This window comes from Xenopus laevis, chromosome 9_10L (assembly GCF_017654675.1).
Source record: "Xenopus laevis strain J_2021 chromosome 9_10L, Xenopus_laevis_v10.1, whole genome shotgun sequence".
NCBI lineage: Eukaryota > Metazoa > Chordata > Amphibia > Anura > Pipidae > Xenopus > Xenopus laevis.
The window spans coordinates 20,598,919-20,622,022 of NC_054387.1; the positions used below are offsets into that span (position 1 = coordinate 20,598,919).

The following is a 23,104-nucleotide window of genomic DNA, read 5'->3' on the forward strand; positions in this document are numbered from 1 at the left end:
TTTAGATGGCAAATGGTTGAAGTCAAATTTTTAAAGAGACAGTACATGATAAATTTCGATACTCAAATTTTCTAATTTTTTTCAAATTCAAATAGAATTTGGACTAATCCCTAGTCGAAGTACACAAAAATTAGCTCGAAATTCACCTCAAACTTTGATAAATCTGCCCCTTGGTATGTTACAGAATGGCCCATTCTATGCAACTTTTCAATTGGTTGTTTTTACTTTTTTTTTTTTATCGTTTTTTAATCATTTTATTTTTTTCTTCTGACGCTTTCCAGCTTTCAAATTTTGGTCACTGACCCCCTTCAAATGCTCCGTAAGGCTACAAATTTAATGTTATGGCTACTTTTAACGACTAGTCTTTCTATTCAAGCCATCTCCTATTCATTTTCCAGTCTCTTATTCAAATCAGTGCATGGTTGCTAGGATAATTTGCACCCTAGCAACCAGATTGCTAAAAAAGCTGCTGGTTAAAAAATGAAATAGCTCAAAAACTACAAATAATAAAGACCAATTGCAAATTGTCTCAGAATATCGCTCTCTACTTCATAGGTGCAGAGGTGCTTCGCCAATGAGGCAAGTTGAGGCTGTCGCCTCAGGCAGCAGCGCCCCACTAGATACCAGGGGCAGCAAAAATGCTGCTCCTGGTACTTTAAGAGCAAATTTTTGGGGGAGTGGGGGCAGCAGCAACTGCTGCTGCCTCAGGCGGCGGAGGGGCCAGGATCGCCCCTGCATAGGTGAACAACCCGTTTAATGTTTACACGATTTTCTTGTAGTTGCAGAAGGTATGAATTTGCGGAAAGATCTGTTATCCAGAAAACCCCAGATCCCGAGCATTCTGGATAATAGGTCCCATATATAATATAATTGCGAGAATGGCATGTGCCAGTTACATCATATCTTATTAACCCCCAATTTCCCTGGCAAAAGAAGAAACTCCAGTGATCAGGTTAGTCGGTGGCCACAGACAGTGGATGGTGTTTGGCTTCAGCTGATTACACAGTGCTAGTGCCCCCTCCCCAGTGCAGTTCCAGCAGTGCAATGTCGCTTCTCGATCAGCTCCTCGTCCCACATATGAGAACAACTCACGCGCTGCTGTCAATCAGGCCGCCCCCTCCTTCCTGATTGGCTGCCGTCCTCAATAGGGGCAGGGCCGAACCGGCGAGCTATTTAAAACACATGGCAGCGGTAAGCGGCAGTCAGAGGATGTGAATGGAACACGGGGTGTCGGGCGAGGGGTCACTAACAAGGATCAGTGAATGGGAAAACTCCTATGGATTGGAGCCTCGCATTTTATCTGCTGCAAATGATCACTGGATCTTATCCTACTTTAAGCTTCCTGCACATTTCTCTGTTATTGGGTAAGTTCTGGCACATTCGCCTCAATGGATTTTTATTCTAAGATAAGGATAAAATGTGGATAAAAACACAAAAATGCATATTAGATACTGTAATAGATGGCAATCTGCAGCCTTCCATCTGTTGTTGGACTGCAACTCTCATTGTCTGTGGGTGCAGCTAGACAGCTGGCTTCCCATGTCTTATTTGTGCAAGTTATTCTCTCATTAGATCTACATTTATAAGCCTATTACCAGTTGGTTTTATATTATAATAAAAGAGCATGGAGAACAGCGATTGGTACCCCTCTAATCCCTGAAGGGTTAACAGGTACTGAACCCCCTTTTGCATGCGATTGGATTGATCGGGCGCAGTTTTTCGCCATGCAATTGCTAAAAATATATGATCATGCAATGCAACAGTTGGGCTCCCTCCAGCATCTGTTTGTGAACATAAGGCTCCTGGCAGCAGCTGTGGGATCAGCCTGGGAGGACAGGACAGTAGTTGGAATTTCTTAAAAGGAAAAAATTATTGTGAGAGTAGAGCATAGCATTTTACTGGAAACCGGGCGCTCTCCTTCCTACAAATGCCTCGGCTGTTGGTCATCTCTCTGCTTTCCAAAAATAAGTGAGATTTGTGCACATGTTTAGGTACTGATCCTGTTAAAAAAACGGGGTCGTTACTGGAAAGCATGTTATCTGGGGTTTCTGCAGTTGGTCATTACGTGTGTGTTTTTTGAATTAGTAACCTTATTTAAATATGTATTGATTGCATGAGACAATAGGAGAGAAAAGAAAATACAAAATGTAAAATGATAAAAAAGTTCCGACTCCTTTATTATGCCTCTCTCAGACCTTGCATTTAAAAAGGTATCAAGGACCGCCCTAGCAACCAGATGGCGGTCAAAATGCCAGGTCGCAGACAGAATAAAAAAACAAAAATATTCTTTAAAAATAGAAAAACAAATGTGAAATGATTTAAATCGTTAACCGTAAATATGTGATTGTTTTTGTCCCCTTTAAAAAGAAAAAAAAAAAAGCAACTGCTCTGTCGGAAGATGTTGCATCATTTTATCTGACAGCTGAAATAATGCACAGAATATCAGATTTCCCATCTACTGCTCAGAAGAGCTGAGCTGCCTGGTGGAACTCTTTCATAAACTAACGTCTGACAGTCAGTAGATCCTCCTATGTTTATGCACAGTCAGGACATAGAGGGGGAGTGAAGTAACCTGAGCAACTCATTACCACATATAAAGCAACATAACTTACAGACCACTTCTGCATTTTAGGGGACATTGTGTTTAGTTAGAAAATGTTATGATATACATTTTTCTCTATGATGCCATTACATAGAGTGGAGAGAGATGTTTAGAGGGATGGAAGTTGGGTATCTTAAATTATACATAGGAAGCGTCTGGGAACTATCAGTAATTTCTTCACAGTGTTAGTATGTGTTAATATCAGTAATAATGTCTTAACTGTGCAGACTGGACAGCAGTGACTATAATAGTAGCAGGGATAACAGCATCTGGGAGGGTCTGTGGCTGTGGGATAACAGGTGTAGTAGGGAGAGATGGTACCTATAGTAACAGTTGGATAATAGTCTCTGGGAAGGGACTGCGGCTGTAGGATAGCAGGTATAGTAAGGAGAGAGATGGTGCCTATTGTAGCAGCGGGATAATGGTCTCTGGGAAGGGAGTGTGGCTGTGGGATAGCAGGAATAGTAAGGAGGGATGGTGCCTATAGTAGCAGTGGGGATAATAGTGTTTGGGAAGGGACTGTGGGATAGCAGGTATAGTAGGGAGAGATGGTGCCTATAGTAGCAGTGGAATAATAGCTTCTGGGAAGGGATTGTGTTTGTGGGATAGCAGGTATAGTAGGGAGAGATGGTGCCTATTGTAACAGCAGGGATAATGGTCTCTGGGAAGGGACTGTGGCTGTGGGAAAGCAGGTATAGTAGGGAGAGATGGTGCCTATAGTAGCAGCTGGGATAATAGTCTCTTGGAAGGGACTGTAGCTATGGGATAGCAGGTATAGTAGGGAGCGATGGTGCCTTTAGTAGCAGTGGGATAATAGTCTCTGGAAAGGAACTGTGGCTGTGGGATAGCAGGTGAAGTAGGGAGAGATGGTGCCTATAGTAGCAGTGGGATAATAGTCTCCGGGAAAGGGACTGTGGCTGTGGGATAGCAGGTGAAGTAGGGAGATATGATGCCTATAGTAGTGGGGGCATAATATCCCCCACTACCTGTAGCCCTTCAGGTAGGATCATCATGGATTGGACAGCCTTAATAATATATGTTTTGCTATGGGCCCTATAACCACTAAATAGAGTCCAGACGAGGAATATTATTAGCACTGCTCAGATCCATCACCTTGATATGTTAGAGCCCTTTATAACAGTGTTCCTCAGATGTGACGTCTGTTGGACTAATTCCCTGAGACTTTGCTGCTCTTAAGATTGGTTAGCAATATCAGATTGCTCATATACAAGCCTCAAATATTTTATAGCTACTCCATTTGAACATGTCATTCTCAATTTAGCCTGGGCTATAGAGCGTATGAGCCATTTCTCTCATGTAGCAAGGTACATAAAGATTTGTTTTCATTTGTGTACATACAGTCACCAGCACCTGTCCTGCCTTATTGTAATGACGTGTATCTTGTTGCCTTTTCTTTCTCCAGCAGGTTTGGAGATTCTCCAACCTATAATTTTACACTCTGTGTGTGTGTATGTATATATATATATATATATATATATATATATATATATATATATGTATATATATATATATATATGTATATATATATATATATATCACGTGTGAGTTTTAAGTAAATGCAGCCTTCCAGCTAATAGGAAAGCAAGCTGTTAGGCACATATGCCTCAATATGTTTTGCAGCTGCTACTTTATATTTGATGCGCCAAAACCACAAATCCATGTCTTTCATGACTGTTAAGTATGTAAAGTGCTGCAATTGTCATCATATCATAAGCTGAGATACACTTGCCATTAATGCTTAGCTTTGCTGAGGAGTTTGAACCTATAAAACATTGATTTAGGGATCGATATCACATTGCAAAACAAAAACAAAAGGTGCTTGTGTTTACAGAATGCAGGGGAGCGTGTCTGTACGGTAGCAAAGCAGCCCAGCATAGCAACATGTAGGATTGTGGCGTCACTTGGGGAATCAGCTCATTCTCTTAGGACTGAAAATGTCTCTGCTCCTGGTCATGCAGAATAAGGGTTACTTGGGTTGATAATGATAACATGTTGCAGTGGCCACAAATAGGAGTGTGAACTATGGGTTCTGCTGATGAGCTAGTAACCTTAGAAATCGTTATTTGATAATGTTAAAGTGGAGATTAGAAATGTAAGCAACCTGTGCATGGATAATTTGTGAAAGACTGCTAATTAACAGTGCGGGTAAACTTGCTTAATAATTGCTTGTACTGAAAAGAGAGCTAACTACTTTGATAATGTCCCTACTTCAAGTAATATATATATAGTGTATATATATATATATATATATATATAGTGTATATATATATATATATATATATATATATATATATATATATATATATATATATATATATATATATATATATATATATATATATATATATATATACACACTGTAGAATAAACTTCTATGTCATCCTGTTCCATGATGTTATCCCCACTGAGGGTCTGTGTGTGCAGCAGGGCTTTTTAACCTATGGGTCTCCTGTCAGTATCCGCAATCTCCTTTAATAAAAATGTGACATTTCTTACTGCAGTAAACAATAGCAATGTAAACAAGGTGTATAATAGTTTTGAATCAATTTGCGGGTGGCAAAATTAATTCCAGAACATGATCTATAGCATTAAATACACGGAAAGTCTGATCAATAGCACTACTCCTACTGAGTCCTTAGCATTGCACCCTTTGCATAATCTAATATACTAACTCCTTTGAGACCCTGATTTGTAGTGTTTTGTTTACCATGTTGATGGCTTGACTTAATAGCAATAATCCCATTTGGTGTGTGAATACATAGTATTAGCCCCTTTGCAGACAAAGACAGCAACAACCTGAATACGAATTAAATGTATGGATTAAATTACGAACTAAATGTATGGAGTTCTCTATAAAACCCAAGTGGGTGCATTGCCAAATGATGTAGATTCATGACTATCTATATACCAAGCAAATACAGGCATGGAATCCTTTATCCGGAAACCTATTATTCAGAAAAATCCGAATTACTAGAAGCCCATCTCCCATTTTAATCAAACAATTCAAAGTTTGTAAAAATGATTTTTTTTTCTCTGTAATAATAAAACAGTACCTTCTACTTGAGCCAAACTACGTTACAATTAATCCTTATTGAAAGTAAAACAATTGTGTTTATTTAATATTAAAACTATTTTTAAATAGAATTAAGATATGGGATCCAAATTATGGAAAGATCCCTTATCTGGACTCCCCCAGGTCCCAAGCATTCTGGATAACAGGTCCCATAGTGATTGGAATTGTTGTACTTTCTGTCTTTAGAGGTAACTTAAAACCTAACTGAAACTTAAAATGATGAATCACGCTGCTCACTTATACTATTAAGAGAGAGGGTCTTATCAGCTGTTGCAAAGCATGGAGGTACATTTGTTCACTGTTTATAGAGTGTTCCAATAAATAAGTGGGTTATAGGGGCACCAGAACATTGACCCCATTTTAAAATTCCATTTTATTTGAATTACAGACTGTTGCAACTTTAGCAGAAATATGCAAGGGCTGCACCTGAGTTAAAGGCAGTTTTTAGCATGCTGGTCTATACACATTAATCTGCATTGGGGAGGAAGAGTATACATTATAACACAGCACCATTCATCTTATATATCATATACAGTATTGCCTAGTCTTTACTTAGAATAAAACCATCCTCTGTTAATGGAGCTTACAGTCTTATACCCCTAACCCCAAATATACCTGCCATGTCGGAGGAAACTACAGACACCCCTATCCTTCAGAGAGAACTGTCCCTTTAACTGTGCACCTATAGAAATCTAGCATTGTTAAACTGTAGCATTTGTTTGCTGCATAAATCACCATTTTACATTTTTGTGAATTTTGTAAGTAGGCATCTTTGGAAAAATTTGGTGGTAGGTGGTGTTACTCTAGGCTGCAGTGCTTAGGGATCCTTCTAGCTAACTGGCAGAGCAGAACTGAGCAAGACCTCTGTGTTTAACCTTACTAATTGTACAGACTACCAGGCTTTCCTTAAATAAACTTATAGAAACCCTCTGTAAACAATGGAATGGATGCCTTTAGGGCTTAACCCCTTCTTGGCTTCTCCCAACTGCTGGATACATGTGAAATAATAAGTCAAAGGCACTTCTGGGCAGTGCAATGCTTTTTTTCTGTTCTAAGGAGTGGTGTCCAGAATCTAACAGTGACTTGCCTTCCAGCGTAAGTGGTAAATACTAGAAGAGTGAGGGAATTGAAGGCTCCGAAAGTTACTAATCTGATCTGAATAGAAGAGAATGCAAAGGATCAAATAGGGTCTGAGGTTTTTTTTCCCTTTTCATCAGATCTGTTAAAAAATGCAGACTGGGTGGGAAAAGTCTTTGCATTTTATGTTTTTAATTAAGCTTTCTGTTAATATAACTCTCGTAATGTTCCAGTCTTCTGTCCATTTGGTCAGCCTCAGCTTTCACGTGTTCTCCATTCCTCTCACCCCCACCGCCATCACATTACACACGTTATCTGGATGTAATAAATTCTGATCTTTGGAAAATTTGACAAGGTTTATTTTGGTGATATCCAAAATTTTTTCCAACATCTTATTTAGGTTTCAAGGGTTCAAAACCTTTTTCTCCCCCCTCCCTAAACCACAGAGTTTATAGAGCTGCTGCTTATTTGAATTGAAATCTATATCTGGGACTAATCAATTTTTACCTATGGAAAACATGACAGGCCCAGTGTGGGCTATGAGCTAAATTTAGAGCCGTAGACGTTATTAATAGGTGCATCAGCAATCTGAGCACATGCTTATTATTTTAGGAGAAACGGCGGTTCAATTCTGTATACTGTGGCTTTCATTCATTCAGCAATCCAATAATAGCTACCAGAGGACCTGGATTCTGCCTGTGTTCCTTCAGCTGCTGTAGGGAATATAGGAAGAGTGAGTATCCCTACGCAAATGCCATTGAGAACATGAGGGCATTGAAGCAGGATGACGGATTCAGAAAAAGAGCTGACTTTTTTTTTTCAGTGCGCTTCACATTACAAAGAGTATTATGTCAAGGGAAATGTTAAAGAGCAACAGGTCATATTGTGAAGCTGGTCGAGGAAGGGGGTTGCAGGAAAATGCTGCTTTAATAAGGGGAAAAGCCTCTCAGCGGAGCTGGTAGATTCTAATAAGGAAGGAAATGAGATCATGACACTGGTGTTTACAGAAATAAAACCCTAAAATAGAAAAGGTTAGGTGCTGTGCAGTGGATATCAGCCCACCTTTGAATTTCTTCCAGTCCAATATGGATTTTGCTCATGTGCGCTCCCCAGAATAAAGCAATTGGGCCCTTGTTAAAAAGGGTACAATATAACATTACCCTTTAAATGTTTCATGTTTTGACATGTTGTTAATGGAAGCACTGAAACCTTATCAAGTATGGTGCAGAACAGTCATTAACAATTAACGGGCCATTGCAAGATGTCTATGAAGCCTTTCACTCGTCCAGTTCATGAGATACAATATCTAGTAGCGATAAGTGTAAAACAACTGGACTAGATGAGGGATCTTGATGACATTTAGTTCTAAAGAACTTCTTTAGTTCTAAAGAAACATTTTGGATGAATGGGGAAACATCTTCAAGATTACTCCACATGCCCATTTGCTTTAGACTTAGAACTACTAGATATTGTTCCTGTGTTTAGTCCTGTTCACTACTCAGTCATGTAAAACTACCTGTCCATTGGTTTATGGTAAAGGTAAGTCAAACATAGAGGTTGGCAGTAATAATCTTGTTCTTCAGATAGAGCATTAGACAAGTCAGCTGTTACTCTTTGCACAAGCCTTCACTAACATACTACCATGAGTAACACTCCATAAGGACATTGTGGTATATGGAGTCGTATTGCCATGGTGGTCTAAAAGAAAATACTGGAATGTGTATGGACCGTGTATGAGATTCCAAAAAGTCACAGACCTGGAAGGAAGTGTAAGGGGAACCTTTAAGACACCATTACTGCAGATATTCAAAAATACATGTCTTCCATGCATCCAGTTGTTTATTGTCTTTACATTGAATTAAATAACAGGTGCTGTTTATGAGCAGGCTACAATGGGTGACATTCCTTTAATTTATCAGAGGTTTCTACTATGTGTCTTCCACAGGTTAGACCTTCCTAACTAAGAAGCAAGACGTTAGAGATTGAAAGCAAACACCGCTTCAACCAACCTACTAAAAAAAAAACCAGAACATATATTTCCATGTGTGTGAAGCTCCCTTAAGGTATGGAAAATCTTACATTCATGTGTTGCATGTTTTTTTTTCTTTTAAATTTCCATTACTTTGCTAGAGTTTTTTGAGCTAAAAAACCACAAGCTGAACCAGAAGCATAAGAAACCCCCTACAATACATTTTGTACGCAACACTTTTAAATTTTATTTTATATTTGTTATTTTGCATTTTAATTTATTTGGCAAGGCATTGTCATATGCCTAATTATATGGTGAGACTAAAAGCAGAGCTACTTCACCATACTGAACGTGTTTTCTGTTCTTTACTGCCTCTGGGATGATATTTATAGGGGTATTTAGTAAAAGGCGCTACATTTGCCTAGGTGCAGTAACCCATACCAACCAACCATCAGGTAGCATTTACTGGTCATCTGTTTAATAGCAAACATCTTATTGGTTGCTATAGGTTACTGCTCCTGGGCTCCTAGTACCTTCTATTACATATGTGGGTAACTCTCTTGTACAGACTAGAGCATTTGGCAGATATGAGCATGTTCCTATTAGGTATAACAAGTAAGTCCCATCCTACCACACATTACAGAACAGAAAGCACACGATGCATGGAAAACTGTCATATATGTACCTTTTTCTTAACTAAAAATACAGCCTTTTGGGTTGTGAATAATTCAGTATTGCTATAAATATGTGTAAGCATCATTTGAATGCTCACTTATAAACAAGGCAGGACTGGCCTGCCAGAATAACATGATATGTCCTGGTGGACCCAGGTTTGGTGAGCCCCAGTATTGGACTATTACCACCATCTATTTTATTAAATTATAATGGATAATGTTTCCCCTACTAGCCAAATGCTTTTTATACAGGTCAAGTAACTTAAGTAACTTTTAATATGCTCATAAATTTTAGCAGGGGGATTATTATTCATTATAATCTATAGTTACATATTAGTGATGTACCCGTCATTCCCACCACCTGCACCTGCCAAAGCCCAACTTCTGGACTTCTTCTATAGACCTGCGCGACCCGCCCTGTCAATGACATCACAAAAGGGGCAGGGCTATCAGGCGCGCATCTATAAAAAAGGAAGTCGGAAGCCGGCAGTGCAAGGTGCAAAAGGGGGTGCGAGGTCGGCCCGAACCAGCGGGTCCCGGTCTGCACATCACTATTACATATATATTAGTTAGTCTTTAGAGCTTTATCTCTTTGCTGCAGAAAAATGTCTGCTACAAAAGTGGCAAAGGTCCTGATTTTTCAGCACTTTTTTAAAAAAAATAACAATTGCTTATGTTAGGCTTTTATGTGACAGGCAGTAAGCAAGGGGAGAAAGTACTAAAAGTGATCACCATAAATTCTTACATAGGAGCATGCTGTTTATAAAGACACAGTTTGGTCACATAGAGAAATTAACACACTGTAGATATTATAGTGAATAAAGTACCCCCATTGTAAAATATAAGGATATTCTAAGTAACAGAGGAGTTCCATGTCCCTATAAATTTCCTGTTATTGGTTATAATTGGAGCTTAGTGATATAGTCATATCTGTCACATAACTCACTGAAACTTGTGATAATAATAAATAAAGTATCTCCTGTTGCAAAATATGTTGCAAAATATGAGAATATTAGAAGTCACCTCGGAATTCCATGACCTGTATTTATATCGTCATGGAACTCCTCTGTAACTTATAATATACTTATATTTTACAAAAGGGGTACATTATTCTCTATATAATTAAAAATTTCTATTTTGTGAGCACAAGGAGGCCCAATAATAAACTACTTATATACAGGATTTCTCCATTTAAATATCGGTGAAAAATACAGTATTTCAGTGGTACTGATAGGGCTACCCTGGATGGTAAATATGAGACTTGATACCAATGTTATAAATAGGTCATTTTAAATATTAAGGAAGTTCAATCATTTAAATGTTGCTGTTAGCACCAATAAAGTGAACAAAATAGCCATCAATAAAATGTTCTTTAGTGCATACATACGCATGGGAAATATAAATGTTGGCAGTACGTTGTGCTGTAACTTATTCCTAGAAGAGGAAGCTCAACACGGAAGTTCACAACCCTTACAGTTAATGGCTGTAATACAAAAGATAATAAAAAATAACAATTTGCAGGGTAAAATGAATATAATATGAGCGATAAAAACAAATGCCGTCAGGGAGGGACAAGCTCTTTTTGAACAAAAAAGGAATAAAGAGAACCGTTTAAAATAATTTGACACATATACATTTTATACCAAAAGGGATGCTATGCTCACAAATTATAGGAGCTGTCTGTGGCTTAGCTAACATAATATCATGGCTTTGAGATTATGCATTTAAAATGTAATCCTATAGTATTGCAGCTCCAACTAATTGGTAACGTTATACATAAATAAGGCTCCCTGTGCAGGATAACATGTGTCACCGCGTGAGCATTTTTAGTAAACAATGTGAAAAAATCATGTTCATAAATAAATAAGTAATAAATAATATACAGCTATGGGACTTATTATCCTGAATGCTTAGAATCTAGGGGTTTATCTACTTAATTTAAACATTAAAGAAACCCAATAGGATTGTTTTGCCTCTAATAGGGATTCATTTTATCATAGTTTGGATCAATTACAAGGTACTATTTCTTTATTATAGAGGAAAAAGGAAATCCATTTTTGAAATCTGAATTATTTGATTAAAATAGAGTCTATGGGAGATGGGCATTCCCGTAAACTAGAGCTTTCTGGATAATGGGTTTCTGGATAAGAGATCCCATACTTATATACCTATATATATGAAATGTATTTATTTATTTGAGACTTTATGGACATTATCCATATTATTTTTCTTTAAAATATTTAGACGTATAACGTTTAGCTCCCTAGCTTTAACTTGTAAATCTAAATAGAAATAAATGCATACTGCCACTAGGTGGACCTTGCAATGAAAAATCTCTGGTCACTAATAAAATCCTTAGAAAATGGCACTGCTGCAAAGGCTCAAGGCATCATTAAAACCAGTCGATTTTAACCTGCCTTAACACACTTTTCTAAATAAATCAGAATACCTTGGAGAAGATGGTCCTATGTAAAGGGGATCTCCACTTTTTGCACAGTAAAGGAAAATGCACATTTTTAATTTTCAGTGGTTTTCAACATTTTTAGTGATTTACATGTTATTGATGTCATAAGCCCAACATCACACAAGCCCTTCTCACATCACATCTCCTGCCCCTCTTTCTGACAGCTGCCCAGCCCCCTCCAAAAAAAAGTGGCAACCCTATTCTGTATTTAGACATTGAGGCTACTCCGTAGGAAAGACAATCCCTTGAGTACATTTGCTAGTCTTGAGAGTACCGATTAAAACAAAAACCTACCAAGCCTGAACACCAACCTTTGCATAAAAGACTCATCTTGCTGTGCTTCACTGCATTTCAGGGAGGGATGTTAAAATTCATTTTTGTTGCCATGGTTTTGTTTCAAGCTACTGTTGGTATGTGCATTGATGCCATTAAGGAATATTTTCCTGCATAATTTAATGTCAGTTGTCAAAGCTGTCACAGTTTGTTAGGTGTAACAATAAATGGTGATGTGAAGCCACGCTGATGTTGTAAAACAAGTTAAAAAGGTGCTCATATTCTAATCTGCCATCTGTAAAATTAACATTAGGGCATGGTTTATACATCTTTACGTTGCTACTCCACCCCATAAAATGAGTGCGTGAGAGAGAATAAAAATGGCTATGTGCGGAGCACGGTCATTTTGGGGTTATCTTGTGGGTAATGACTCGCAGACGAGCACACTGTGTACAGTTGTGGAGTCTCTAAGGAGAGTTGCGTGCCACAGAGACCTGGGCTAAAAATAAATGTTATTAACTCATGGAGATCGTTCAGAATTAGTTCTAGATAACATAATCTGCTTGTTAACAGGTTTCTCTGGAAGAACATAAATAAGCATTTTCGCAATGACAAATTCTTGAACACATCTTTTGTTATTTTTATCTTATCTCTGACTAAATCTTATATTTAATATCTATGCTACTTCAATGGGAACAGAAGCCTCGGGGGATTTGATGTTGGGGTTTCTTGCAATCCAAACGGCTGTTGTACCTTATAGCAGCTCTATGATACTTTTGATATGACCTTGACTGAAATTCTGGGGAGGGTCAAGATAAGTATAAATTATTCTGGGGCTTTAGTTTCCATATAACAAAATGTGTGTAAGGGTAAGGCCACATGAGATGATTCTTGGAGATTTTGTCGAATGGCAACTAATCACCTCGTCTTTTGAGTGACTATCTCCCAGAATTGCCTCAGCGTTTTCCCCATAGGCTACAATGAAAAGTCGCTGCGCTAATGCACACGCGGCGATGCGTTTCCCATAGTAGCCCGAAGTTGCCTCACTGAGGCAACTTTGGCAGACTATTGAAAATGCATCGCCTCACTGAGGCAACTTTGGGCGACTATTGAAAATGCATCGCCACGTGTGCATTAGCGCAGGCGACTTTTTTCATTGTAGCCTATGGGGAAAAACGCTGAGGCAATTCAGGGAGATAAGACGAGGCGATTAGTCGCCAGGTGACAAAATCTCCCCCAATCTCCTCGTGTGGACTAGCCCTAAGGTGGTTTAACTCAAACAGCCTACAGGTACTCTAACTTGCTTTGCTTCCATTGGATGGACTGACATCTTTTTAAGGGAGAACTAAACATAAATGATGAATCAGTCTGGAAAAACAACATCTTATGTTTGGGCTTCTGTACCAGCACAAGGAAACTGTAGCCCTTTAGCAGTAAAAAGCTGTGCTTCCAGTGATAGATCCCCATCTTCTTTTGTGCTCTGGGCTGCTGTCAGTTACCTGAGCATAGGAGTCGACTCGCAATATACATTATAAATACGATGGAAAATTCACGATCCAAGGTTGATAACTAATTCATTCAGATTCACATTACATGTCCATGCTGCTCGAGAATTGATTAATAATCATCCCAGTAGCAGGAGCTGCGATGGCTGAAGTTTCAACAATTTTCCACCACCTTTAAGCTAAGCTTCTCAACTCAGAAGATGGTCTAACAACATCCAATATGGCAGGCTTCTGTGGACAATTTTAAAGGTCTAGTTCATTACTGCTATAAGGCTGCTAAACCATTGGGCTGATACAGAAAGTTCAGTATTTCAAGCCATATTCTTTATTAGGATTTAGTTCTCTCTTAAACAATCCTGAAAATGTCTACAAACTACTGTCCTCTGTAATTTTTAAAGTACTGATAATCTGTTAGAGTGTTAATTTACTTTTACTCTATTGCCTCTTTATATTTTGACAGTTATAATTCTTTTTTCTTGCAGATCATTATGTCTACCTGACAACGAGATTCTGTTACGAAAGCTGCAAATGTCAGAAAGTCATCCTTGGTGAAGCCAAGGTTCTACAGAGACAGAAATCTCTCCATCTTTTTTTTCACCGTGTGTGTTCCCTTTGAGCGTTCAAAACTGTTTCTCCAAAGAATTTTGCAGAAACTAAGACTGTTTTCAAAAGCAGAAGCACCGCAGTCCTCAAGTGAAGTGATGGGCAGCGTGCGAACCAACCGTTACAGCGTTGTGTCTTCTGAAGAGGACGGGATGAAGCTAGCCACAATGGCAGTTGCTAACGGATATGGGAATGGAAAAAGCAAAATCCACACCCGGCAACAGCGCCGGAGTCGGTTTGTGAAGAAAGATGGACACTGCAATGTCCAGTTCATTAATGTCAGCGAGAAAGGACAGCGATATCTATCTGATATCTTTACCACATGTGTGGACATTCGTTGGCGGTGGATGCTGGTCATCTTTTGCCTTGCTTTCATTCTTTCTTGGCTCTTCTTTGGCTGTGTCTTTTGGCTAATTGCTCTGCTACACGAGGACTTGGGTGCACCAGAAAGCCACAAGCCATGTGTCACCCAAGTCAGCAGCTTCACGGCTGCTTTCCTTTTCTCCATTGAAACACAGACGACAATTGGCTATGGTTTCCGCTGCGTCACAGACGAATGCCCTATTGCAGTGTTCATGGTGGTTTTTCAATCTATTGTGGGCTGCATAATTGATGCCTTTATAATTGGAGCAGTGATGGCTAAAATGGCCAAGCCAAAAAAGAGAAATGAAACTCTTGTTTTTAGTGACAATGCAGTAATAGCCATGCGAGATGGGAAGCTGTGCTTGATGTGGCGAGTAGGAAACTTGCGAAAAAGCCACCTTGTTGAAGCTCATGTGAGGGCCCAACTCTTGAAATCTCGCATTACTTCAGAAGGGGAGTATATACCCTTGGATCAAATAGACATCAATGTAGGTTTTGATAGTGGAATAGACCGGATATTTCTAGTTTCTCCAATAACAATTGTTCACGAAATTAATGAAGAAAGCCCTTTATATGATCTCAGCAAACAAGACTTGGACAATTCTGACTTTGAAATTGTTGTGATACTGGAAGGTATGGTAGAAGCCACAGCAATGACCACACAGTGCAGGAGCTCCTATCTGGCTAGTGAAATCTTATGGGGCCACCGGTATGAACCTGTTCTTTTTGAAGAGAGAAATTATTATAAGGTTGATTATTCACGATTCCATAAAACATATGAAGTGCCCAATACTCCTCTTTGCTGTGCCAGGGACTTAGCCGAGAAGAAGTACATTCTTTCAAATACGAACACCTTTTGCTATGAGAATGAAATATCTCTCACAAGCAAAGAGGAGGAAGGCAGTGACAATGGGGTTCCTGACAGCATGAGCACAGACATGCATCCTGAAATGGAGCATCGCAACCAAGCTCCTCTTGAATCCAGACCTCTTAGGCGAGAATCTGAAATATGACTCATAAACTGCTTGCTCAAAATGATTGTTCAGCAACAAATGCTGGGCATGGGCCCATTTCAGTTCTCAGACCTTGGTACTCTAGGTAAGGGTTTTTAAAGGAAAACAGCTGGATAACCAAGGCTGGCCAGAAAGCAACTGCAGATACGATGTCCTTGGACACAAATCCATATAGTGCTCTATAGACTGTATAGGAGTGCATAGAGCTAATGCAGTAGCATTTGTTGACCTCTGGCTCACATGCCACAATCTGACATCCTATCATTTTACACCAGTTGCTCTAGCGTTAAATACAGCATGTTTTAAAGTGGACAGATGGGAAGTTGAAGCACTAAACAATTTAAAGTGTAATTAGAAGGCACATAATGTTGTAAAATTTGTATATATATAATATATGTATATATAAATATCGTTATTATATTTTTTGACAAAACTTGAACTTGCAGGCAAGCTTGTTAAGTTTTCAGTTTTATCTAATATTGGGAACAAGTCCATTTTTAATGGCATAACAATAGGCAAAATTCTGCCTTAAATTCTAAAATGCTGCTACTTACCTACACCTACTCTGTGTCGCAGTGGTGTACATATTTGTATTGTATATCTTACGTATTGAGGAGAAAGAGGCGTCACAGAAGTGTTGGCCCTTTAAATGCCAAACGTAAATGTTCAAAGTGAAGTAATGTATACTATTTAAACATGCACGTCTAGCCAAAATCACCTTACCCCCATCTTTTTAGAGCAGCCTGCAGAACAATGCACAAGCAGAATACAGGGGCCTCTCTGTAAGTGTGCTTTTCAATCTATACATTTTCTGTGTTAAACAACATTCTGATTAAATACCAAAGATATTAGCAACTAGAACTACAAGAAATCTGGAACAGATCCCTGGTAAATAGCAGCAGGTATGAAGATGAATTCTATACACAACAGCCCTGTTACTGGTACAAAACAATGTCTCGAGAAGTGGACATTAAAAATAACATTCCAAATATTTTATGGTTTGAAGGTGAATCAGCAAATTTTTAAACTATTTTAATGTTATCTACAGTTATGAGTTCCCACCTCAGATATTTGGTCCAAGAAAATGAGTGTTAGCCTTACCATAGATACTGAGGAATCCATCTCTGGACTCAAGATCATATTTTTGGGGGCATTAAGTGACAGGCATACACTAAATTTCTTCTGAGCATGTTGGAGAGATATATACTGTATAGCTGCTATGAGTAACTTGTATGTTTGCGAACTACAGAGAGTTTATTTTGAGAGAAAGGGGAGAGGCGGATGGTGGATTGATTTTGTATCAAACAAAAACACAAATAAAAAAAAGGCATTGGAAAAAAAGGAGAATCTCATTTGGAACTGATGGAACACATCGGAAAAAATGATTATTTGGAGCAGATGATACTGTAAAAGAGTTTTTAATAATTGTAAACATGGAAAAGTGAAATCTTTGATTCATTCCTTTAGTTTGGCTGGGAGTTTGTTGGTATGAAGCGCCAGATGTGAGCCATATTGACATTTTTCCTAGTGTCAGCTGACAAGGGCGGTCTAAGACTTCACAGTGTAGGTGGGGTATTGCAGATTAATTTATTGAAAGGGATGTGCTACGTACATCGTCCCATAAATACTCCTATTTATTGAATAAAATCCCCCTTGCTTCAGCTTCATCTCTGTGAATAGATTTTAATCCATTTCTGTACTTTTAGAACAAGATCATATAAGCTCTGAACTCTTTTACAGTATTTGAAAAATGCTATGCCATTAAAAATAATCTTGTCCTGATGAATGGTCTTTTCAAACCTGTGAAGGCCCTTAACAAATGTCTTGCAATGAAAGGGTGGTCAACAGTATTGTTGGTATTTAAACCAGAACAAGTTGGTGTTGCTAGGAGCCGTCACTCTTGCAAAGGTCAGAACCTTTAAAGTAATGGAACCCACAGTGAAATGGAAGTCCAAGTGGAAGTTAATTAAAATTTGATTTACCTGCTGCTAATATATCTGTTAAAAGGGAAGACAACAAACCAAAGAGTATTTTATGATATGGAGTTCATGTTATAGATAGTGGTGAGGATGAAGGCATGATCATGCAAGGTTTTAGAGATTTGTTATTCTGTGGAGGGGAGGGGGTGTAATGTCAATTACTTTACAGCTACTTAAAGTCTGCTAATACTAAAGAACTATTGATGTAAGGAACGTTTCCACCTACTTTTCATTGGCATAATATTCCACCAAACAAAAGACAAACGTGCCTCTTTTGTCTTTGGGGCTCCCACAGCTCCAGAAAGTTTAACATCAAAATTAATATAAAATCAGATTTGACTTTAAGTAGCTGGTGGTATAATATCCTTCTCAGGTGGCACCTTTTGAGGTACAACACATCACAGCTGAGAGACTCTTTCAGTTCTTTTTTCTTAAATCACTTTACTCTTTGTATTTTGTAGTGCACACAACGTTTTGTAAGACAGAGAATCTTATTGATACAGATACAGTCACGATGGACTCCAACGTGACTTTCTATGCACTTTGACTTACCTTCTACCCTGCACAACAACCTCTACATGATCCCCCAGACAATTTGCATTTTCTTTTGAAAAATGTACATTTTTTAAATTAAGGTTATGAATTATTTTGGTATTTGAAGCCAAATGTATATAAAAGTCTGTAAAAACAAACAAAAAAAAACATTAAATGCCAATTAGAAGTATAAGTGGCGTCCATTAAATTCTGGGAGTTGATACCTAGAATTTTATAAAATCTACAAACCTCAAAAGGTCCCAGTGATAGGGGCATATGTTATTTATTTAAGCATGGACTTTTTTCATTTGAAAGTGTTCTGTAGTTACCAACCAATTAGAATCTGTTCATAGTTTCAAAATTCTTAATTATTTGTTTCTGGTTACATGCAGACATAACCCTTTGTCTTTACCTGGCAGATGTGCACTTATTCTGAAAGGGAATTGAAAGTTTTTACTGAAAAATAAAAATGATTCCGTGTTTAAAATGGGAATTTGAAGTTTATAAGTTATAAGTGAAGTTCTAGCCCTCAGTCCCATAAGAATGCTATGTCTTTTAGGGTAACACATTATCTAATTTTGCATTATAAGCCTCTTACCTATAAAGAATATAATATACATTTATCTAATAGTAAAACACTTTTTAACAGGAAAGATTGATCTTAAATCTTTAATCTTAAATTGATCTTAAAGTTCAAGTGGCTTAATAGTCCATGTTTCTTCTGGAAAGTTGCCAAGGTGGCGGCTATTTATGGGAAGAAATGTTGCTTATTAACTGGAATGTTTGGTGCCCAAATTAATACCTAGTTTTTTTTGTATCAATAATATTTATTGGTGTTTCAAAAAGAAAGAGAACAACAATGGTATAGTAGCCTTTCAGTCATAGTTGCAAGAGTATCAAGAACAGCAACATAGTATTTTAATTGACCCCAAACTGGGCTTTCTAGTGTATCTAGGAGAGCTTTCTACCCTGATTTCGCCCTAACTGGTCTTCAGTCTCAGCCCCTGTGCCCATGCCCATGGGCTATCTCCACAGTTTGGGAACCAATGTGTTATAGCATTTATCCCCATCTACTTGCCAACCTGTAGACCTCACAAAGATTTCAGTATGCTCTCACGTATGTCTGAAAAAACAAACACTTATTATATATATATATATATATATATATATATATATATATATATATATATATATATATATATATATATATATAACACATACAGTATGTTTGTGTGGGTGGTTGTTAAAACCAACCCACCTTTATTCAGTGCAACTTCTCTGCTGCTAAAGATGCTTATCAAGACTTTTATTTGCAGAGAAACTATGTAGAACTGAAAAACAGCTTTCATGTTTAATATCATGTTGAATCATAAAAGCTCATCATTCAAACATAATGATCAGCTTTAGAATCCTCCTACCCAGGTTTCATAGTTTAGGCTACTCACTGTTGCTCACCCTCAATCAGACTGCAGCAACACTTGCATCTGTTTGTTTTGTGTTGTGTTCAGGAGCTAACAGAGGCACAAGATTTTTCTATGTATTCTAAGGTATCTTATTTTTTCTTCCTGAAATACTTGAAACAAGGCATTAAAAGAATGTCTTAACAGAACACTGCATGTGAAAACACATATGGAGTTTGTTTTATGTAAATATATGTATGTATAAATATTTGTCCAGTTATCAAAATCCATATTGTTTCTCAGCTTCCAAGGCTTTTGCAGTGAAGTTATATATATATACTTTTTTTGGGAGATGTCCTTTTTGTGGTAGCTTTACAAACAAACATGCTGTAGATCACTAGATGCCTTTATAACCTATTCTCTTGCAATTCAACATTTATACTGTGTTTTTGCTAGTTTTTTTTACTGATAGAGTGGAACTTCTATTTTTTTTTTTTTAGGAAACATGGAATGGGGGTTTGGGTGATATTGCTGATCTGTTTGTCTATTATACTGTTTTAAAAGGAAAGTCCTGGTCTCTTTATCCCTGAGCATTTTTACCCGCCAATGTCTCCCAGGGCTATGCACCTTACAGCCAGTTGGCTAATACCCTGCCTATAAAGTCATTCTTTTGATCAATGTAGTGCTCAATATTTGGCTTCAAATACACAGAAAAAATATAGATCAAAGAATATTCTGAACGACTGGTATAAATTTCTAGGCAAAAGACAAATCCCCTTTCAAATGTTACATAATGGAATGTGGGTAAATTATTATATTTATTAAGAGTTAGCAAGTTTGATGGCAGGATTTCCCTTAACAGCTAAGGATGAAAATGTTTCTTATTTATATTAGCTTTCAATCTTTTGGTAAAAGACAAAGGGTTTAAACTTGCATTAATCTTTTGTTATGTCTGCTCTGATATTGGGGTAACTACATGAGGAAATGTACTGTAATGTCTTTAAACTCTGGCTGCTGCTGGCGTAGTAAAGGTCAAATGGCACAGCCTGGTCACCATATTTAGCCAATGCTAATTCTGGTTTGGACAGCTTCTGACAATCATTGTAAATATGTCATTTCTGGTTGTAGCCTTTTTTTATTGTATCAAAGTCTTCCTAAAATGTACTGCACAGATTCTGGATTGTACAGATTTTTTTTATTAATATGTCTTATTTTATTATTTCTAAAATAAAATGAAATATCAAAGACCTTGACTCCTCTTCTGTTCATCCAAGCGAGGCAGTATACAGGGGATACGTTACATATGGGATACCTGTTATCCAGAAGGCTCCGACTTACAGAAAGGCTATTGCATCTTGACTCCATTTTATCCAAATAATCTGCAATTTTAAAAATGATTTCCTTTTTTTCTGTAATAATAAAACAGCTTGTATATGATCGAAACAAAGACATAAATAATCCTTATTGGAAGCAAAACTAACCTATTGGGTTTACTTAATGTTTACATGATTTTCTAGTAGACTTAAGCTATGAAGATCTAAATTACAGAGCGATGTGTTATCCGGAAAAAAACAGGTCTTGAGCATTTTGGATAACAGGTCCCATACCTGTACCAGTAACTAGTCAACAGAGTCATACCAGTGTATAATGTGGTCATACAGGAGCTGTCAGAAGCAGTCAACTCGGCTCCTGCAGAGCAAATCTGCTGCTTTTTGGCTTATGCATTGGAGCATCCTGTTCAATCAATATCTGGCTGAAAATCTATTGAATATCTATTGGAAAGTCTTTAAAATCCCATTGGATGACAACTACATGGGCGCATTCATGTTGTCTTACCTATTGGCTCTCCTTATGCCCTCGATAATGATCCAATCATTATGGCCCAGGTTACAAACAATTCAATCCAATTCGAACCAGTATGTGACTAGCTTTAGAGCTTACAGTGTCTACCTGGAAAAGCAAGTTATATTCCTAGAAGAGATAATGATTTTATATAATTACATTCCCCTCCCTTGAATATTTTCATTTCATTTTTTTCACATTAGCGTTAGTAGCCTTGCATTCTTTTCTTTCCCATTAGTGGTTCAAATTGATCTATTTGCGAAGTTCAGCGTTTTTTTTTGTTTGTCTGGGCCACAGTTTTCATATCTAAATAAGACTAAGGACTACCCAGGCAACAGTCTGCTGAATATAAATGCACCTTTTACATAAAGGGTAATTGGTTATATTGTTTGTCTAGCAAGACAAGTACTCTGCCCATGAATGTACTGTATATGTAGAATTCATGCCTAAAGCAAGACTGGAAGCAAGTATATAATATTACATATTATTTGCTGGGACAGGTTTGGGATCTATTATCTGGAAGACACTGATCAAGAAAACTACAAAATAAGGCAATAGCATTTCTCTAAAGCTTACTGACCTTTTTAAATAAACATTTCTGAATCGTTAACTATAGGCTATATTTTTGATCAGCCTACTACAAGTTAGAAAATGAAAGCAAAGACCATATTGCTTGCCAGGTGCAGTTTAGCTGCTATATTAGTAACCAAACACCATTACTTCTATGTTTAATAAATTAGCATAAATCAAAGTCTAATATTATTTATAAGTGGGTTTATATCCCTTATACTGCATTTAGTAACTGTAAAGAAGAATGCAGAACTGTTATTACATGCCAGTGGTTGACAGACATTTTTGGGTAAAGTTGCCAAATTCGCCCCTCCTCACTGAGAACCAACATTTGAACCCCTTTATCTAATAAAAATGTTACAGGAAAGACCAGTGTTATGTTTTGCGTAGCTGAGGATGAGTAGAGTATAACAGTGCTTTATTAGCAGGCTCTCATGCAGGCATCACACAACAGTAACTTCACTTTCATTTGTATAAACACCACACCCAGCTTGTCCAAATACATTTCATGAAAGCAGCTAGAAGGACAGGTTTTTAGTTCACCTGGGGCTAAGAACATTTTTGTGTTGGTTGTTCTTGAGGTCTGACTTAGGGGGGAATGTACTGTGCATATCCTTACAGGAGTAAAGGTCAATTCCATTGACCATCTAGTGTGCATCTATTATTGGTAAGGCCTCTGTAAGGGAATCTGGATACTCTGCAATGTTTGGGGAGGATTCTAATCTTGAAGACTCAATGTATTGCCTAATTATGTCAATTATAAAGCATAAATTAAAAAAATATTTTTAAGAAATTTCCATTGGCCATGCAGATACTTTTTCCTATACATAGGCAAAGGTAATCCTTTACTTAGGTGCTTGCCTAAGTATGAGTTCCCAGGCTTCAATTCCAATTCTACTGCAGAGCAATTTACATTGAACTCATACTGTTTTACGGTACACACATTAGTTTGTGTCTGAACAGTACACCAGCTGTGTCTGATCAACTGCTTACTTGGTGTAAGAAGAATTAAAAATGACAGTAGTGTTCAGATTCTATAAAGAGATCCCAAGTTTCCAGTAATAGCTATGTCATGCTTTTTTTTTTTTCACTGTGCACCGTACTCTTGAGAAGAAGGTCAGAGCAGTATAATTTGTCTTGCA

The 23,104-nt window shown here is 37.7% G+C and overlaps 1 protein-coding gene across 1 annotated transcript; it reads left to right on the top strand.

Annotated features, from left to right (window-relative positions):
- The first annotated feature begins 1,211 nt into the window (after positions 1–1,211).
- LOC108704331 (inward rectifier potassium channel 2) lies at positions 1,212–20,797 on the top strand. The gene is made up of 3 exons (XM_018240826.2): positions 1,212–1,364; positions 8,719–8,836; positions 14,141–20,797. The coding sequence occupies exon 3, from the start codon at positions 14,360–14,362 to the stop codon at positions 15,635–15,637; it is 1,278 nt and encodes a 425-aa protein (XP_018096315.1). The 5' UTR covers positions 1,212–1,364; positions 8,719–8,836; positions 14,141–14,359; the 3' UTR covers positions 15,638–20,797.
- The last annotated feature ends 2,307 nt before the right edge of the window (positions 20,798–23,104 follow it).